Below are 19883 nucleotides of genomic sequence, written 5' to 3'. Positions count from 1 at the left end.
AGGGGAGAGCAGGTGGCTTGGAATATGTTGGACACCAGTGAAGACATGTGCATAGCTTTGAGCAGCAGTATAAACCCAGGAATTTCACAGCTAGTGAAGCAAATGCAAGCACAACCACCACATTAATTCTAAATCATCTTCTCCATGTATTACAAATTTAATTGTGTTTTGTGTGCGGGTTGCATGTGGTCCTCGGCGTCTCCAAATTTTGCCTTAGCGGTCCCTGAGCTCCGAAAGGTTGGGAACCACTGCTCTAGTGGGACCTGGGCTTGTGGACCTCTCAGCCTTCACAGCAGGGCTCACTGCTGCCTCCACCCCCACTGTTCCAGGACTTTCTCTACTGTGTCAATAAAGGGGTCGATTCCACAAAACGCAGCCAGAGCAAACAGCCGCTTTTGCAAAACAGGAGAGGAGACAGCACTTTGCACATTTGAAGGCTCATCTGAATATTTTATGCAAAAATCCAAGAAGGGGACAGCAGTGGGAAATTCCTCCTTCCCTGGAACTTCCACTACTGGAACAAGCAGAAATAACCAGCCAGCCAATCATAAAATCATCTAATTTACATTTTATGCTGAAGGACTTTAGAAAGGAAGTTGGGGGCTGGATTAGCAAATACCTTTAAAGAATCCACTTTCTGCCCATGGTTTTGCTTGTCTCGGACCTCTTTTGTCACACATCAGAGCAACCATCACTAGTGAGATACCAAAGTCCAGAGTTATGCACTAGCTGAGCTATGAACTAGCTGAAGTCCCTGGTCTTGGTTAACCCATTTTTGTCCAGCCCACAAGTGTTCACATTTGGTCCCTGTCACGTATATGGGAAGAAATGGCTTTAAAAGTGACTGCTTTCTACCCTGTCTACTCTAAGCAAGAATTGCACAGCTATACTCAGTAGAGTACCAAGGAGCGGGTGAGGGGTGGTCCACGCTGGGTGTCAAGGGTGCCTCTGTGTCAGTGACTGGTAGACCTGGCCTTCCCCAAATCTTTGAGCAGCTGCTCAAACCCAAGGCGAGACCTAGCCTCCGCAAGGGGATCTTGAGGCAGAGGCCAGATTTACCTGTGACTTCAGAAGGCTGACCCTGGAGGTCCAATGCCCCAGGTATGCTACTGGCTACATGGCTAGTGCTACTCAGCCCAGCACATTTGCAGTTTTACTCTCCAGCACGAATGTCACTGACACTCCTGACTCTTGAACCAGCCTCCTAAAACTGCCCCTGAGAGAAGCCATCTTACCCAACCTCAAAGCCAGCCTGTTCTGAGGACGGTTCCTGGGATTTGCTCGTAGTCATCACCAAGCAGCACACTTGGAGTGGGAATTGCAGGCTCTTCCACTTGAGAGGGTGGTCTGGCAGGGCGATTGGGATGTGTGGAATAAAGGCAGTTCCCTTTCTGCATGTCCTGCAAAAACTGCAGCCTCGATGACTTGGTGCCTGTGGACCTCAATTTGGAGCCTGGTGCCACTGCAAGGTTTCAGGGGTTTGAAATACATTGCAACATCACAGGTGCACCCCCCTTCAAAGTAAGACGGTGGGGTGGCCTTCTGGAGAGATTCCTAGGATTGAACAAGGTAGTTAATTTGCATTTATCACTGTATCAACTGCACACTGCACAGGCAGCTCTACTGCCTTCTGCAAAAAACGCACTCCCTCACAAGGTTTTTATTGCCAATCCATAAACAACCACCCTGCCACATGACAGGGACTGGGAGATCCACTGATGAGTCCTTTCACTTTTATTTCTCCAGACTTGAGAACACTCTCTCTGGGGTTGATGTTGCTGTTGCCAGCGGTGCACCTAGCACTACGGGTACCCGGGGTGAACTGCTCCCCCCACCCCACCCTTGGCCACTGGAAGCAAAGGGCAGACCAGGCCTCTGCAGCGAGATCCCCTGGTGGAGGCCAGGTCTCCCTTGCATTTGAAGCAGGAGGAAGACCAGGCCTCCACCTGGAGATTCCTGACTCTCAGCCTAGCAGGTTTCCTGCTTCCGATGTGTTCAAACCATTTCTGGCCAGGGTTGCATATACGTAGCAGGGATCAAAGGTGCGCAGCTGTGGGCTGGGCAGAAATGGGCTGAACAAGTTTTGTTGACCACCTTGATATCAGCCCTGCACTCCTCATGTTCTCTGGCGGACCCTGCGAGCTGCAGGAAGTTGGAACGGATGGGCTTCTTCTGGCCTGAGCCAGCAGCCAGGCTCTTGCGAGGTCCTCTTTCTGCAGGTCTTCTTGCCCAGCCTTCCCTGCTGGGAAGGAGAGTTTGGCCCATGCCTGGACTGGCCCTGCCGGAGCTGCTCCAACGTTCCTCAGGGACTCCGCCCAGGCTCCGCCACTGGCCCCTCCACTGGGCGCAGGCCCTGCCTGTCCCTGGTGCTGAGACCAGGAGGGCCAACTCTTCCTACTCCTAATGCTGAGCAGGGACGTGCGGGGGGCGGGGGGCAGGGGAAGCAGGGCCTCCCCACCAGCCCTCTGAAAAGCTGCCAGCACCGTGTCCTTGAGAAGCGCCCCGCCCGCGGCAACGCGCAGGGGTTGAGCGGGCTTGTGGGGAGGCTCTGCCTCACCCGCCCACCGCACACCCAGACAGGGCAGAGGCGCACCCCGGGTGGAGCCTGAGGGCACGCCTGCGGCAGCCGCTTCGGTTCTCCCTAGAGGCGCTGGCGACTCCGGAGGCACCCGCGGGAGAAGGAAGTGACAGCACGATGCCGTGTGACGTCAGTGCCACACGTGACGTCACTGCCCGGCATCCTGCGCCCCCGCGGCAGCTGCGCGTTCCGGAGGAAGCCCTGCCGGAGCTGCGCCGGAGCGGGGCGGGGCCTTCGCGGCCACTGGGGGCGGGGCGGGGCGGGCTGCGCAGGAGCTCCCCCACTCGGCGAGCGCGCCGCCCCCTCCGGCCGAGCCCGCGCCCTGCCCGCTCGGGGGCGGCACCGCAGAGGCCTTCCGGGAGCAGCGCGGGGCAGGGAGCGCGATGGGGCTCCGGGCGGCGGCGCTGGGGCTGGTCGTGGCGCTGGCCCTGGCGGGCGCCTCCGGCCAGGCGGGCGGCCGGTACTCGCGGGCGGCCAACGAGGAAGCGCCTCCGCCGCCCTCCGAGTTCCGCCTGGTGCGGCTGGAGCAGGTCTGGGAAAAGGCGCGGCGGGTGAGTCGCGGGGCGCCCTCCTGGGGCCGGGGCGGGCCGGGGCGGGGGGCGAGGCGCCCCCTCCCGGCTGACGCCGCCCTCCCTCCCTCCGTGTCTCCAGCAGCCGCAGCTGTCGCCGGGGCGCCTGGCCGAGCTGCACAGCGACCTGCGCCTGCAGGAGAGGGACGAGCTCGCCTGGAAGAAGCTGAAGGCCGCCGGGCTGGACGAGGACGGCGAGCACGAGGCGCGGCTGCGGCGCCGCCTGGACGGTGGGGAGCCGCGCGGGAGGCCCTGCGGGGGGGCGAGGCGGGGCTGGGGAAGCGGCTGCGCGAGGGGCTCCGGCGCGCCCGGGCGGCGCCTGCATGTCCGCCTCGCTCCGTGTGCCCGCAGTGATCCTGGCCAAGTACGGAATGGGCGGCAAGAAGGAGCCCTTCCCGGGGGACGCCAACCGCCTGCAGGACGCCTGGGAGGAGGACGTCCTGGACGACCCGCGGCTGCTGAAGCTGTGGAGCAAGGTGGGCAGCGCCTGGCCCTGCGCGGCGGAGCGGAGCGGAAGCCTCTCCTTGCGGGGCTGCTGGCTGCGCGGGCTGCACCAGGCTCCCTCTCCAGGCAGCGCAGCTGAGCCTGCAGGCCCTGCCCGGCTCCACGCACCAAGGCCGGCTTTCCTTCCTGCAGCGACTCCCTGCTGAGCTTGTCACTGTTCCTGCCAGCAGTGCTTTTGCAGGTCCAGCTCGTTATGGGGGGAGGGGGTGTGCACTGAAGCAAGTCAATTGAAAAACTCAGTCTGCTCTGGTGATTTAAAGCAGCCTTGATGACCTTTGAAATGCTCACAGAGGCCATCAGCCTCTCTCCAGGCGCTGAGGCTTCACTAGGAGACAGCAATCCCTCCCTTCACCAAGAGCCCCAGCAAGGGGGAAAGAATGGAGAAGGTGATAATCGCTGCCATTGAGCCTTCTTTCAGTGCTCAGGGGGAGGGAGGAGTGAAGCCTGCAGAGAATGACTGATGGATTGTCAGCCGGCTGCCCTCTCTGGCATTATTAAATGACTTAATTTAAAGGGCCCTTCTCATCACTTGGAGACAGAAAGAACTATGGATACTTAGGTTATACCTGTAATCACTTGCATGACTGTCTCTTTGCAACAGTAAGAAACAGTTTTTAAACTGTGATTTTAAAAGGGTGCATTTTTCCCTTTCTCCAGGAATCAGCACATTCCTTCTCATTTTCAGGGACCATTCGTGTTGAGTCAAATCCGTGTAGGCTGGACCTGTACTGCTTTTCAACAAAAAGTTCACAAATCAGTTTGCAGAGAAAATCAAATAACTAAAAGCTCTACTCTGTGCACTGCTGCAAGCATAGTCGGTGGTAGGAACCGAAATAATGCAAGACAGCAATCCCAGTTAAAATGGATGCAGGGGTTGAATAGAGTGATGCTCTTTTCCCACACACACCAGAACCAGGGACATCTGCTAAAATTGAGTGTTGGGAGAGTTAGGACAGACAAAAGAAAATATTTCTTTACCTACCGTGTAATTAGCATGTGGAACTCCTTGCCATAGGATGTGGTGATGGAGTCTGACTTAGATGCCTTTAAGAGGGAACTGGACAAATTTCTGAAGGAAAAGTCCATTACAGGTTGCAAGTCATGATAGGTATGTGCAAGCTCCTGTTTTTAGAAGTAGGCTACCTCAGAATGCCAGATGTAAGGGAGGGCACCAGGGCACAGGTTGTGCCTGTTGTCTTGTGTGCTCCCTGAAGCATTTGGTGAACCACTGTGAGATACGGGAAGCTGGCCTAGATGGGCCTATGGCCTGATCCAGTGGGGCTGTTCTTACAATACTGAGAATGTTGTGCCCAAACTGGGTTTTCTTGTAAGAAGGAGAAGGGTTGAGGAGCAATGGTGTGGCTTCCAGGAGACCTGGAGCCTGCGGTAGTCAGTGTCTTCCCACAACATAGGATAGTCATGTGTGGTGTTTTGGTAGAATAACCTATGCTTTTGCTTCTGTGTGGATTTTTCTTCTAGGCCAAAACCTCAGGAAAGTTCTCTGAGGAAGAGCTGGATAAGCTCTGGCGGGAGTTCAAGCACCACAGGGAAAAAGTCCATGAATACAATATCCTGCTAGAGACCATAAGTCGGACAGAAGGTACTGGATTTCGTGTGTACTTGATGGGGTTTTGGGCCTAGAGTGGTGGGAAAGTCGAGGCATGTGTGCCCAAGAGGATGGGGCCCATTTTGGTTTGGAACAAACAGCCCAGGCACCTGTTTCAGGCCTCTGTGGTCTTGTTAGCAGTGAAATCTGAACACTCTGCATGAGCAAGAGTGCTGCGTAAGCCCAGATGGCCCTGCCAGCCAGCATCCGATCACTTTGTGTTGCAAGGACAGCTCTACTCCCCTGTGATCTCCTTCAAGCTGAGCGCAGTTGGAACAACCAGCCACATGGGTGTGACAGGCATGCAAACCGCGTGGGAAAGACTTTGGTCCCACTTCAGAGTCTCTTAAAGAGCTGTGTTGTCACACACCTGTGCTTCGCACCCCACTTGGTGTTCTTACCTGGACTGAATTCTTTCCAAAGTCTAAACTGGGCCTCTTAATTTGCCTCTTCAAATGAATTCAGGGTTTCTTTTTTTGGGGGGGGGGGTTACATTTCTCTCTCATCATCAGAGCCTCTTTGCCTGTTAAAGCGCCCATATCTCAGTGCAGCATAATTCAAGCCGCCTCCAGCTGACCTGTGCAGGTCTACCCTGAATTCAGTAGTGTGTGGTGGCCACACTTTGGAAATCTCATTGCTCAGAGCAGGCTTTAGAGTGGTGGGGGAGGGAGCGCACAAGGTGACTTGCTGCCTCGGCTACCATACCTACTGTGGCTATGCCAGGAGCCAACTGGTGCGGGCCATGGAAACCAGAGCTCCTGGTGGTGCTGGGATTGAGAGTGGGCCTGTGTGCAAGTGCTCCTTCCATGTTTGGGGGGGGGCAGGGAAAGCAGGAGCTGAAGGGGGAAAGTTCATACTTTAAGCAAGAGTTGGGGGAGATGGAAATGGAGGCAAAAGAAGATGGAGATGGGGGCTGATGGAGGAAGAGTGAAGGGGGTGGAAGCCTTGCCCAACCGGGGGGAAGAGGGGCCTGCTGTGGGGTCCTGGATAGAAGATCCAGAAGATCCCGCATGGCTTTGTGGGCTGCTTAGTGGGAAGTGCTTGTGTCCATGTGCTTCTGCATGTGTGGTCTGGGCCTTAGCCTTGCTTGCGCCCCTCGACTAGGCATTTCCACAGCGTTGCCTGAGTGGATCTGTGCTGCAAGGCCCAGCCAGAGAAGTGCCAACATGGGGCTTGTGTGTGCCTTGCAGACAGCCACAAGAATACTATCAGCTCGGCGGAAGAGGGTCCCTTCAAAGAAGAGCTGCTGCCCAAGAAGCACTCTGAGCTCCGAGAGAAGCTCCACAGCATCAACCACGGCTTTGAGCGCCTGCGCAGAGTTGCCCACCAGGGCTACGACTCCACCAGTGGTGAGGCTTCCTTCCTTCCTTGCCCACCTGCAGGTGGAGTGGGGGGGCTTCCTTGGGGGAGAGCTGGGGAGTGTTGCCTTTGTGCAGCATTCATCTGGTTTTGGCCAGGATGTGCATTTGCGTGTCCCATCTGACTCTGGAGGCAAAGGTATGTCTTCAGTCTGGAAAAGGCCAGTTACTGTCCTCTGGGGTGGGAGGTGGCAAAGAGCTGTGCCAAGATGGGGGGGGGGGAGCGTGCAACATGAGCTGGTACCAGACTGTGGAGAAGGGGAGCTACTGGTGGCCACAGTGGTGCTGGCGCAAGGTTTGTCCAGCAGGGGTCAGGAGCCACATGCCACTTTCTGGTCCAAGGAGACCTAGCTCCCAGGCTGCGGAAGATCTGGCTTGCGGCCTGGAGTCTGATGGGGTGGGGGTGGGCTGCCTTAACCCCCTTCTCTCTTGATCAGAAGCCTTACCCCGGGGCAATGCAGCCATATGGCCCTGGACTGCAGCATAAGGAACATGGCAGGTAGCATCCCAGGCAGGTGGCCCACCCGGCTGCTGCTTGAGAACCGCCAGTGAGGAGAGCCCACTGCTGCTCAGGGAGACTCTCCCAGTGCCCACTAGTTCTCTCCCCCCTCTAGTTTCAGCCCAGTGGTTCTGGCCCTCCTCTCAGGAGCTGCGGAGAGCAAGTCCCCCCTTCCGCTGATAGCCCTTTGGATACCGGGGTTAGTCCCGTCCCACCCGCCCCCCGCTTTCTCTTCCCCAGGCTGAAGCACACCAAGCGCTTCTGACTGGGCTAAGTTTCTGGATCCCTCCCTTTCCTGGCTGCTGTTCTCTGAACCTGCTCCGGCTTATCAATGTCCTGCTTGGAAGATGGTGCTGAAACCGGGATTGAGAGAATTCTGAGGGAGGTCTTCCTCTGGCAGTGTGGAAAGGACCCTGCTGCTGGCCGCTGAGGGCTCTTCACGCGGTGTATTGAACCAGGGGGAACAGCTGTCCCTCTTCACCCCAGCACTGCACAGTGCCCTTCTCAGTGGCTGCTGCTGGTGTCTCTGCTGCATCTCTTTTTAAACTCGGCTGTTTGGGGACAGGGAGCCACTGGGTGCTTTTGTTATCTAAACTACTTTGTGAGCTGCCTTTTGTTAAAGAGTGGAAGATAAATTAGGTGGAGACCCATCTCTGTCAGGACCCGATGGGAACGGGGATTCAGCCAGCCTTAAACTCGCCTGTGTTTTGCTCCTTGATCCAAAGGGAGACGTGGTGAGATGCTTGGCTGCGGGCCAGTCCCACGGTCTGTCGCAGGAGCTGAGATGCACCTGACACGGCTTTCTCTGGACAAGGCCAGGCTAGCTCCTAGGAAGTGCTTGGATCACTTCCAGAGTGCTCCCAGTGGTTCTACTTGAGGATCTGGGGCCTTGACTTCATTTAGACTGACCAGGGGTTTGCTGGCCCAGGTGAACCTGCAGCCAGCAGTACTCTCTCCTTGACCCGGGGGTGGGGGAGGCCTTTGGGCTTCTGAGGCTGGAGGAGAAAAGCACAGAGGCAGTGGTGAGATGCGGGGGGGAGGGGTCGTGGAAGGCTCTGGAGCAGGGCTGTCCAAACTTTTTGGCAGGAGGGCCACATCATCTCTCTGACACTAGTGGGGACCAGGAATAAAATTTGAATAAATTTACATAAATGAATATATTAGAGATGGAACTTATATGAATGAATGAATGAAGGTCTTGCAATAGCTCAAGGCCTATAAAACACCTTGCACAAAACAAAGCAGGTGTTTCCTTCGCTGCTGCTACTGCATCACAGATGTCAAACAGCAAGCAGCCCTTGTCGCACAGCTCACATGAGAGGTCGAACAGCCACCCTCACACTGAGAGCAGTTGCATCCGGCCAGCATGGGCTCCAGCAAATCTCTGGAGGGCCAGAGGCTCATTGGAGACTGGGGACTCCCTGCGGGCCGGATTGGGAGTCCCTGAGGGCCACAAGTGGCCCCCGGGCCGGGGTTTGGGCACCCCTGCTCTGGAGGTTCGGAGGAGACTGTGCTGGATCAGGAAGATGGTGGAAGCTCAGGCATGGAGGGAGTTGAGTGAGAGTGGCCTATCCCACCCTGTCCTGGCACCTAAGCCTTGGCTAAAACAGAACCAGAAGGCATCATCTCTGTGGACTGCATACCTGAGTTCTATACGTTAGCCGAGGAAATTCTCCCCCTTCCCCCTGCAGAGTTTGAAGAGCCCCGCGTGATCGATTTGTGGGACTTGGCTAAGTCAACCAATTTCACTGAGGAAGAGCTGGATTCCCTCCGAGTAAGTTGGGTGCTGCCTTTTTGCCTAAAAATCTTAGGCTGGTACCGAGAGTACTTCTGGGTGGGGATCGAGCCCTGTTGTTTCCTTCTCCACTTTTTCAAAGCCTGGTGTGGTAGGACCTGGGTTTCTTGCTGGACCTTCATGCAGTGTTGCAGGAAAGGGGTTTTCCTTGTGTGGCTGATGTTTTCAGACTGTTCTGTGACACTTGCCCTCCCAAGGGGGTCTGAACGGCTGGCTTCGGGAAGGGGGTGCAGCAGCTTCCCTTCTTGTATTCCGGGTATCTTGGCCTGCTATGTGGATCTAGCACGCAACGGGTGGTGAGTACAGACGAGAGGTGTTTGCTTGAAGATGTGTCCAGGAGATTTTACTATTGATCTAATGCAGCACCTCCTTCTGGGAGCTGTTTGCTAGTGCGTGTGAAGGCCAGTCCTGTACCTTCCGGTCTCAGCTCTGCCAACTGCTCCAGAAGGACATTGTGGACAACAGTGCTAAAAGCCACTGAGAGGTTCAGCTGGACCAGTGAGAACACAGCCCCCCCCCCCAATCTAGTCTCCTGTGCAGGCCCTCCACCAGGGTCATCTCCATCCTGAAGCTGGACTGAAAGGAATCTGGACAATCTGTTTTGTCCAGGAATGAGCCCCACCTCCTACTTGGTCAGAAAAGGGAGGCTTGAAACTGACCAGAAATTGTTCTGTGCAGTGGAGGGTGGGGGGCATCTTCAGGAAGGAGTGTGCTACCATTGTGTTCAATGCCCCCAGCAGCAGCCTATCCTCCAGGGATGCACTAACTACCCTTCTCAGCCAGACCTCCCCCCCCCCCCCCGCACAGATCTTACAAGGCTTATGCTTCAAAGGCCCCTGCCCGCGTATTCTGTTGTGCAGGCTACCTGAGGGGGGCTTGATCTGCAGAGTGCTGAGGAGCCACACATTCCTCCTGCAACCCTGTCAGGGTCTGGCAGAGCAGGCCAGCAGTTCAGTTTAGTGGAGTTCAGCGGGTGCCTCTTTGCCACTGCAGGAAGAGCTAAAACACTTTGAGGCCAAAGTGGAGAAGCACCATCATTACCAGAAGCAACTGGAGCTCTCCCACCAGAAGCTGAAGCACGTGGAGGGGATGGGCGACAAGGAGCACCTGAGCAGGAACAAGGAGAAGTATGCCCAGCTGGAGGAGAAAACAAAGGAGCTGGGCTACAAGGTGAGTGGCAGGAGGCCTGCGGGGGCCAGGGAGTCTGCATTCGTGCCTGGGAAAGCTTTACATAAGAACATAAGAACAGCCCCACTGGATCAGGCCATAGGCCCATCTAGTCCAGCTTCCTGTATCTCACAGCAGCCCACCAAATGCCCCAGGGAGCACACCAGATAACAAGAGACCTCATCCTGGTGCCCTCCCCTACATCTGGCATTCTGACTTAACCCATTTCTAAAATCAGGAGGTTGCGCATACACATCATGGCTTGTACCCCATAATGGATTTTTCCTCCAGAAACTTGTCCAATCCCCTTTTAAAGGCGTCTAGGCTAGACGCCAGCACCACATCCTGTGGCAAGGAGTTCCACAGACCAACCACACGCTGAGTAAAGAAATATTTTCTTTTGTTTGTCCTAACCCGCCCAACACTCAATTTTAGTGGATGTCCCCTGGTTCTGGTATTATGTGAGAGTGTAAAGAGCATCTCCCTATCCACTCTGTCCATTCCCTGCATAATTTTGTATGTCTCAATCATGTCCCCCCTCAGGCGTCTCTTTTCTAGGCTGAAGAGGCCCAAACGCCGTAGCCTTTCCACATAAGGAAGGTGCCCCAGCCCCGTAATCATCTTAGTCGCTCTCTTTTGCACCTTTTCCATTTCCACTATGTCTTTTTTGAGATGCGGCGACCAGAACTGGACACAATACTCCAGGTGTGGCCTTACCATCGATTTGTACAACGGCATTATAATACTAGCCGTTTTGTTCTCAATACCCTTCCTAATGATCCCAAGCATAGAATTGGCCTTCTTCACTGCCGCCACACATTGGGTCGACACTTTCATCGACCTGTCCACCACCACCCCAAGATCTCTCTCCTGTCACAGACAGCTCAGAACCCATCAGCCTATATCTAAAGTTTTGATTTTTTGTCCCAATGTGCATGACTTTACACTTACTGACATTGAAGCGCATCTGCCATTTTGCTGCCCATTCTGCCAGTCTGGAGAGATCCTTCTGGAGCTCCTCACAATCACTTCTGGTCTTTACCACTCGGAAAAGTTTGGTGTCGTCTGCAAACTTAGCCACTTCACTGCTCAACCCTGTCTCCAGGTCATTTATGAAGAGGTTGAAAAGCACCGGTCCCAGGACAGATCCTTGGGGCACACCGCTTTTCACCTCTCTCCATTGTGAAAATTGCCCATTGACACCCACTCTCTGCTTCCTGGCCTCCAACCAGTTCTCAATCCACGAGAGGACCTGTCCTCTAATTCCCTGACTGTGGAGCTTTTTCAGTAGCCTTTGGTGAGGGACCGTGTCAAACGCCTTCTGAAAGTCCAGATATATAATGTCCACGGGTTCTCCCGCATCCACATGCCTGTTGACCTTTTCAAAGAATTCTATAAGGTTCATGAGGCAAGACTTACCCTTACAGAAGCCATGCTGACTCTCCCTCAGCAAGGCCTGTTCGTCTATGTGTTTTGAGATCCTATCTTTGATTAGGCATTCCACCATCTTACCCGGTATGGATGTTAGGCTGACCGGCCTATAGTTTCCCGGGTCCCCCCTCTTTCCCTTTTTAAAAATAGGCGTGACATTTGCTATCCTCCAATCTTCTGGCACCATGGCCGTTTTGAGGGACAAGTTACATACCTTAGTCAAGAGATCTGCAACTTCATTCTTCAATTCCTTAATAACCCTTGGGTGGATGCCATCAGGGCCCGGTGACTTATTGATCTTTAATTTATCAATGAGGTCTGAAACATCTTCTCTTTTAACCTCTATCTGACTTAACTCCTCGGTCAGGAGGGGCCGTTCGGGCAGCGGTATCTGCCCGAGGTCTTCTGCCGTGAAGACAGATGCAAAGAACTCATTTAATTTCTCTGCCATCTCCAAGTCTCCTTTTATCTCCCCTTTCCCTCCCTCACCATCCAGAGGGCCAATCGCTTCTCTGGTGGGTTTCCTGCTTCTAACATATTTGAAAAAGCTTTTATTATTCCCCTTAATGTTGCTGGCCATGCGTTCCTCATAGTCTCGCTTGGCCTCCAGTATCACCTTCTTACATTTCTTTTGCCACAGTTTATGTTCCTTTTTATTCTCCTCATTAGGGCAAGACTTCCATTTACGGAAGGAAGCTTCCTTGCCCTTCACAGCCTCTCTAACTTGGCTGGTTAGCCATGCGGGCACCCTCCTGGATTTAGTGGAACCCTTCTTTCTTTGCGGTATACACCTCTGCTGGGCCTCTATTACTGTTGTTTTAAGCATCCTCCATGCACTCTGGAGAGACTGGACTCTTTTTACCCTCCCTTTCAACCTCCTTCTAACCAGCCTCCTCATTTGAGGGAAGTCCGCCCGTCGGAAGTTAAGGGTTTTTGTTAGAGACTTGCCTGGTATTCTTCCCCCAACGTGCACGTCAAAACGGATCGCAGCATGATCACTGTTCCCCAATGGCTCAGTAACATTTACATCTCTAACCAGGTCCTGCGTACCGCACAATATTAAATCCAGAGTCACCTGTCCTCTGGTGGGCTCCGTGACTAGCTGATCTAAGCCACAGTCATTTAGCACGTCAAGAAATCCGGTTTCCTTATCGTGACCAGAACACAAATTGACCCAGTCAATATGAGGATAATTGAAGTCCCCCACGATTACAACCCTGTCCCTCCTTGTCACCTCCCTGATCTGTTTCCTCATTTCAAGGTCCCCATCCGATTTCTGGTCTGGAGGACGATAGCACGCCCCCAGTATTACATCGCTGCACAAGCCTGGTAATTTAACCCACAGAGATTCTACGGTGGAGTCGGACCCACCTTCAATCTCTACTTTGCTGGATTCTATCCCTTCCTTAACATAAAGGGCCACCCCACCTCCAACACGCCCCTGCCTGTCCCTCCTGTAGAGTTTATAGCCCGGGATTGCGGTATCCCACTGATTCTCCGCATTCCACCAGGTTTCCGTTATGCCCACTATGTCAATATTTTCCCTTGTCACCAGACATTCCAGTTCTCCCACCTTTGCTCGTAGACTTCGGGCATTCGCATAAAAGCATTTGTACACAGAATGCCCCAGGATGGGCTGCTTTTTCGCTCCTTTGTCCCCGCATCCTCTCTGCAGGGGACAAGCTTTGCAGGGCTTCACGTCCGCATGGCAGGGCATCTCCTGCCCTTCCCTGAGGGGCGCAGGGTGGCACCACCGGCTCTCTGCTTACCCTTTTTCTTCTGGTGCCCGCCCTGTGGACGCAAGTGACGGCAGCCAGGCCGCATCGTGGCTGAGCAGGGAATGGGGACTCCTGGCCCTCATCAGATGTGTGAGCTGCTGCACCACACTGGCTTTCTGAGGATTGGAGCAGTGCTCTTCGGGGGGGGGGGCGAGCATGCAGGGGCCCTGAGTGGTGCCTCTGCAGCAGTCTGCTTGTCTGCAGGTGTCCTGGCAAAGAGGGTCCTTGGCAGGCTGTGGGGTCTTGGGGCAGCAACCTTCCAGCCCCCCAAGCTGCTGTGTCTCCTGCCAACTCCTTCTTTAGCAGCTGTGCCCTCCCCAGCACCAGACTAAACTGTCCCTGTGCAGCCACTGTGCACACCTGCCTCCTCCTCAAATCACATTTCAGATAAGCTTTCAGTCTCGTCCCCCCCGGGCCACCTGTCCCATTCCAGGAGGGCCCCATCCAGGAAGGCCTGTTGTAGCAAAACCGGCCAAGCATTTTGTGGTGCCTGGCAGTCTGTCGAGCGGAGTGTGGCGGAAGTGTCTGTGCGCCACACGTCTGGACGAGGACAGCGGGAGACCCAGGGAAGCAGTAGGTGTTCCTGGGCGAGTCTACCGGCAGGACACGAGGGCGAGAGCTCCCTCCTGTGCTGCTTGGCCTTGGGCGACTGCTACCAGAGACCACAGCCTCTTGAGCTCCTGTGGCAACTGCAGGGCCAGACCCCTGCAGAAGGAGAATGGTTTGCAGAGAGAAGGCAACAATGCTGTGTGTGTGTCCCTAGCACGCCTTGGGGCACAAACATGGCAGGGTTCTGCCTGGTACTCAGTGGTGGGTCGGGGAGGCCCCCTCCTGGCTCACAGCTGCTGGTGATTGATGGACACTGCTGGGAAGTCTTTCAGTGAGGGTCCTCCACACCTGGGGCTGGGGAGGGGGGTTGGCTTCTTTGTTGAGGGAGCTGCTTCCAGGAGTAGGGGGTGGGCTACTTGTCAGATGGTTGGGCTTCCAGCCGGAGTTCATGCCAGGACTGAGCTCTGTAGGGTTGCTGTGTTGTGTTGCTGAGGCTGCCAGTTGTGCATGGGGTTGCTGCCTCCTCTGCCCCCACTTGGATTTCCCAGGATCCTCCCTCGTGAGGGAAGGCTTAATGGGTGCATTGTGGTGGTCTGTCTGAGAGAACGGCAGTGGCTGCCGGCTGCAACCCTTCCTACCCCCCAGGACTGCCCAGATGTGTTCCTCTCCTCCCCATCGCCCCAGGCATTTTGCCTGCAGCTGAAGCCGTGAAACTCGGGGAGGGGGCACTGAAGCCCAGCAGCTGATGCCTAGCCAGTGTTTCTCAGTGTCTGCAGAGCCCGTCCTCTTTGGCCTCAGCAGGGGCTTTCTGCCAGGAAGTCTTTTTTGTCTAGCTCCAGCCCTGCTAGTGGAGAGGGCTGGAGCCTGCCTCGCTGGGAGTATCTTGTCCAGCGGTGCTCCTCCCTGTGTCTGGAGAGCAGCGGGCACCACTTCTCCTCGCATGGAATGCCTGGGCTTTGGGCTAGGTCCTTTGCCTTCCTGGGGAGAGCAGTCCTTTTCCTTGGCACGTGGGCCTTGTTTCTCCCGGCATTAGCAGCTGGGCAAGGAGGTGAGGGAAGGAGTTTGGCTGTAGCTGCTCCTGGTCCTCTTGTGCTGCCTGTGCAGGCCTCTCCACCCTTCAGGGCTCGTGTGCAGGAAGGAGAGCTCCAGCTAAGGGGCAAAGGGATGGGGGGCCAGGAGCACAGCTGATCTCGGTTTGCCCTCCTAGGTCAAGAAGCACCTGCAGGACTTGTCTGGCCGCATCTCCAGGGGCCTGCAGCACAATGAACTGTGAGGTGGCTTTTGTCCTGCTGCACTCTGCTCACAGCGCAGCTTGGAACCTACCCTGAGATATCTCTGGTAGAAAGTGGTTTGGGCCAGGAGCCCTCTGCTCTTCTCAAGGTGCCTGCCCACTGAGCCTGCAGTTCCTCTTTCGCCCTCCCTGTACGCCTGTCAGTCCTGCTTCTGTTCTCTGGGCCTCCTGTCGTCTTGCTGTCTTGGAGAAGCGTAAGCACAAGGGACCTTCCCTTGGGGTCCCATAGGGGAGGCTGGTTGGAGGCTTCTTAGGACTGTGAGCGTGTGCTGTTGAAGGACGAGTGACACCGCCCATCTTCTCCTTTTGGCTGTCCTGCTCCTTCCCCCAAGCAAGGGGCTGGCAACCCCTTCTGAAGCTGGTTTGACTCTAGGGAAGAGAGGGGGCCAGTGGACGGTACTGAGTGAGAGTTGCCTAACTAACAGGACCCCTGGCTCCCACAGAATTCCAGCCAAGGGTCTGGTAAGCATTCGGGGAGGGATTGCAGGAAGTTGTCACAGCACCAGGTACCATCCAGAAGAGCTCTCCCACACACCACTTCTTGCCTTCATGATTGAAGACTGGGGTGAGGAAGTAGGCTGTATTCCGCCTTCACTTCTCAGGTCTCCTGTGTTGTGGGGTGGGACTAAAGCAGGAGTGCTGCTCTACTCAGCAGCACAGGCCTGGCCCCACTCCCCCTCCCAACCCCTGCAGCTTTTGGCCCTGCTGGACAGCCTGGCTCCAGCTTCCCTTCATAAGAGTGGGAGTAGAGAGGGTTTTTTTTTGGGGGGGGGGCTCCTGTTCCCTCCAAAGTGGTCCTGGGCAAGCCCCATTGCATTGGATGTGAGAGGAATGCTGTGTGGCGCCACAAGCGGGCCTGGTGCTCGGCTTTCGTCCTTCCCATGGGGGAGAGAGGGCTGGGGCCAGAGGAGGACCTTCCTGTGTGTTTTGGACCTCTTTGGGTCTGAGCTGTTCTTTGGGGAAAAAGAAAATGCGTCGTGGAGGGGGTGTTCCTCTTGTCAGCCAATCTTCTGTTCTTTTCATATCAAGACTTTGATTAATTGTTGTGCAAATAGAAAAATAAAGACACAAGGGGGGTGTGTTCCTCCTGCTCTGTGCAAGCTGCAGTTCTGGTACCACTCCCCTGAGAATGGCTGTGCTCTGTTTTTTTTCTGGTGATTCGAAAGCACTGGGGCATTGCAGGGCCGAAGAGCGTTGGGGGGGCTGTGCTTTCTGTTCTCTGCTGTAGCGTGAGCTGGCTGGGGCCAGGCTGCCTCCGCCTTCCTTTTTCACAGTAGGGGATACTCGCCTGCTTCATGGGGATGGAGAGGGCAGCATCCCCTTGATACACGTTGAGCATTTTGTGCACTAGGAAAGCACCACCCCCCAGCACAGGTGGCGATGACAGCAGTTGCAGCAGGGAGTCTAGCAGGAGCTTTTCTTGCTGCAGCCTACAGCAGCCAAGTCGGGCCTTTCCTGGGTCAGGTGGGGTAGGCTGTGGGTTGTCACTCCAACACTCAGAGGGCAGATTCCCACTCCTTTTTCTGCCCTTGAAGCAAGCAGCAGTTTCCTCCCAGGGGGCAGCCCTGCTAAACAATCCACACTCTGCTTCTGGAGAGGAAGGGTCCTCGCAGGGAGGAGCGGTGCCTGCCCTTTGAGTGCAGGGCCCTGGGAGGAGCCTGCCCCTGTGGGAGTAGCGAGTCAGGAAGGGCCAGCGTGACACAGCTCTCAGAGGGGAGGCAGGATGGAGACTTTTTCAGAGGGGTCTGGGCATGGGCTGAAGGAGGAAAGTGACAGAAAGAAGGCGTGTTCCACACAGGTGGAGATTTGAAAAATAAATGTGTCTCAGGAAAAGCTGGATTCCAGGACTGCTCCAGTCCACATAATTAGGTGAACAACACACTCACCCAGCTAGCTGGATGATGGTCCCCCTCCCCTCCTGCAGCCAGTAGGTCAGAAATGCCCACCCTGTCTGGCTGCATTCAATGCATCCATCTAGTGACAGACAGTCCACCTTGAACAGGGACGCGCCCCCCACTTGGTGACAAAGAAGGTGGATTTGCCCCTCAGCCCAGCCAATTGGACCACTTGCTTCCAACGGGACCCCAGGCCTAAGCAAGCCCCATGCTAGGGACATCTAGTCTTGTTGAGCACACACAACGGCACTCATAGGCCTGCCAGTGTCTGCCTCAGTGGTCCAGACTCCTGAAGGTTGGAAGCGTTGCTCCTGTCACTCACCAGACATGCGCTTACTATGGTGTTGCCAGAGCTCATGTTCCCAGACCTGTGCCCTCCCACTGGACAGCTATGTTGCTTAGAAGCCAACTTGCTCATGCTGGTGTGGGGGAGGGGGTCTGCTCACCTGTCTGCAGTGCAGGGGAGGCCAGGCTGGACTTTTCTGCCAAGCCTGGTCGGGCTGAGAGGTGGCATGCTTGGTCTCGGCGTGCAGGGCTTGGTGGTGACCGCAGCTGCTCAGTCCTTCAGCTGACAAGAGAGTCTCCATGCAGGGCCTGGTGCACCAAGGTGGTCCCAGGAGTTCTGCTTTGCCTAAGTGCTCCAATGCCCCAGTTCGCCCGTCCATCCATTTCTCCATCCTATTAGGGCAGGGTCAAGTGCTTGGGGCCCTTGGACTGCCCCTCTCTGGCCATGTAGCCCAGCAGCTGCCCAGCCTCTCTGCTCAGCCTCCTTGGAAAGATGCCACCCTGTGTCCAGTCGTTGCCCTGAAAGGAGGTTACCCTCTGGTGTTCTTGGCCCCCCCCCCCCGTTTGAAGATGAGCTGACAGAAGAGGAGCTCGGAAGGTGGTGGCAGCAGCAGCTGAAAAACACAGAAGGGGCGGAATTGGGCTGGCTCAGGAAGTGATGGAGCTTCTACCTGTGGTCAGCTTTACGCATTTGGGCACCTGGAGAAATCTCACCCAAACCAATCTCCTGGAGTTTATTGGCTGTTTTATTCCATTAGTTTCAGTGTGTGGGTTACAAATCTAAACTGGAAATAAAAAACAGCCCCCACCGGTCTCCTCCCCCACTCCTGCCTGTGCTTGGGGAAGGACAACCAGACCCTGGGGGCAGGGAGGCCTCGCGGGCTCTTGCGTGGCGCTGCGCTGCTTCCCCGTCCCTTGGTGCTGCTGGAGAGGGACATGGCCGTGATGACAGCATGGTGGCTGCCCTCCGCAGCCCACCCACGGAGACCGTGTGTGCCGCTTCTCTGCTGCAAGGGGGAGGTGGTCTCTTGGGGGCTGAGAAGGTCCACTTCCCTCTGCCTGAGGCGTCGGAGCAGGTGAGCTTCTTGGGAGTGAGTGGAGGACAGCCTGACTGGCGTGCCTTGGAGTTACAGTGTGAATTCAAATTTCAATGTGAGTTAGACTGCCAACCTTAAGGACAGCGCTTTTTGGAGCCACAAAGTGAGACCCCCCCGAACCCCATCAGAAATGAAAGGAGTTTCTCCCTAAGGAGGGGAAGGTGGAATCCAACCCCCTACCGTCATTCTTGTCTCTTTTGCTCTCAGACTTCCCTTGGTTCAAAGTGAGCCTCAGTAGCTGTCAGGTGAGTGACTGCTACCGCATACTGAGGCAGGGAGTTCCACAGGCTGATAATGGGTTGTGTGGAGACTCCCCTTTGCCTGTCCTGCCCCTCATCCTCACTGGATGATGTAGCTTCATGCTGGAGCTGTGGGAGCGGGAGAGACACTCTGCTCCTATCGCCACGCTGTGCAATGCTTGAGAAGCTTCAGTCCAGCCCTGCCTCCATTCCAGGCACACCTCTTTTCTTAACTAAAGCATAAGAAGAGCCCTGTCAGGTCAGGCCCCAGCAGGGGTGGGGTGGGGGCTCCCAGCCCAGCAGCCTGCTTGCTGCATTGGCTGACTAGTGACCCAGCGGGGAAGCCCACCAGCAGGACAGGCAGGCATAGCCCCCCCCCCCCACAGGGCTCCTCTGCAGCTACAGCTCCCTGTTGCTGAGAATGGGGGCCGCAGGTCTCCTCCCCCACCAGCAGCCAGGGCCTGCCAGTCAGGGAAGCAGATGCCCTGCAGGGCTCCTTCCTTCCAGAGAAGCAGCCTTGCACCGCCCTGGCCTGGGAAGGTCTCTGCAGTCTTGCAGGGAGCCCCTCCTGAAGGAGGTGGCACCAGGGGCTGGTGGTTGTGCATCCAAAATACTTGAGACACCCTTGAGAGACCCTTCTGGCCTCTGCCTCACTGGTAGGACCATCTGCTTGCAGGGCGAGGGGTGCATGGCCTTGGTGCCCACCTTCAGATCACAAATTCATCACACTTCATCATCCCTGCTTGTTTGTGGCCCCCCCCCCAGGCCCTTGCACCAATATTCTGCTAGACTTAGCCCTGCCCCCAGTGAGCCCTGCACTGGCTCAGTCCCCTGCAGCTTCCCTCCCCCGTTCAACCCTGACTGGAGCACTCCCCCCCCCCCCCCACAAAAGCCTAGCCTCCACAGACACCTGGCTCAGCTCTGTCTCCAGCAGTGGCACGGGATGGGAAGAGGGTGCCGGAGTGATACCCACCTCTGCTTGGCCCCCCCCAGCACCTGGGAGGCAGCAGGTACAGGCCCTGCCACCATGTGGAGGAGGCACTTCTCACTGCCAAGTGGTGAGCGACAGGAGCGTCGCTGGGCCCACCAGCAGGGACCTCACAGATCTTGGTGAGTGGAAGAGGAAACTCACACAGCATCCCCTCCCTGGCTGTCTTTCACTGGCACATTGTGAGGTTCACTGCATAGCACCAGCACTAGCACTGGGATGGGTGGCGCCCTGGAGCACTTGCTCACGTGCAG

General features: G+C 55.9%; 1 protein-coding gene across 1 annotated transcript; it reads left to right on the top strand.

The window, feature by feature from the left end:
• The first annotated feature begins 2909 nt into the window (after window positions 1-2909).
• LRPAP1 (LDL receptor related protein associated protein 1) lies at window positions 2910-16259 on the top strand. The gene is made up of 8 exons (XM_066617711.1): window positions 2910-3129; window positions 3230-3377; window positions 3499-3623; window positions 5131-5251; window positions 6448-6606; window positions 8806-8888; window positions 9903-10079; window positions 15042-16259. The coding sequence occupies exons 1-8, from the start codon at window positions 2962-2964 to the stop codon at window positions 15105-15107; spliced, it is 1047 nt and encodes a 348-aa protein (XP_066473808.1). The 5' UTR covers window positions 2910-2961; the 3' UTR covers window positions 15108-16259.
• Window positions 16260-19883: the final 3624 nt, after the last annotated feature.

This window comes from Tiliqua scincoides, chromosome 2 (genome assembly GCF_035046505.1).
Source record: "Tiliqua scincoides isolate rTilSci1 chromosome 2, rTilSci1.hap2, whole genome shotgun sequence".
NCBI lineage: Eukaryota > Metazoa > Chordata > Lepidosauria > Squamata > Scincidae > Tiliqua > Tiliqua scincoides.
This window is presented reverse-complemented; position numbering and strand designations above follow the sequence as displayed.

What these genes read in the sequence shown, in the direction of transcription:
- LRPAP1 (XM_066617711.1), top strand. Translation starts at nt 2,962, where the DNA reads ATGGGGCTCCGGGCGGCGGCGCTGGGGCTGGTCGTGGCGCTGGCCCTG. An exon ending in GCTGCGGCGCCGCCTGGACG is followed by an intron (nt 3,378 to 3,498) that starts GTGGGGAGCCGC and finishes GTGTGCCCGCAG; the next exon opens with TGATCCTGGCCAAGTACGGA. An exon ending in TGCTGAAGCTGTGGAGCAAG is followed by an intron (nt 3,624 to 5,130) that starts GTGGGCAGCGCC and finishes TTTTTCTTCTAG; the next exon opens with GCCAAAACCTCAGGAAAGTT.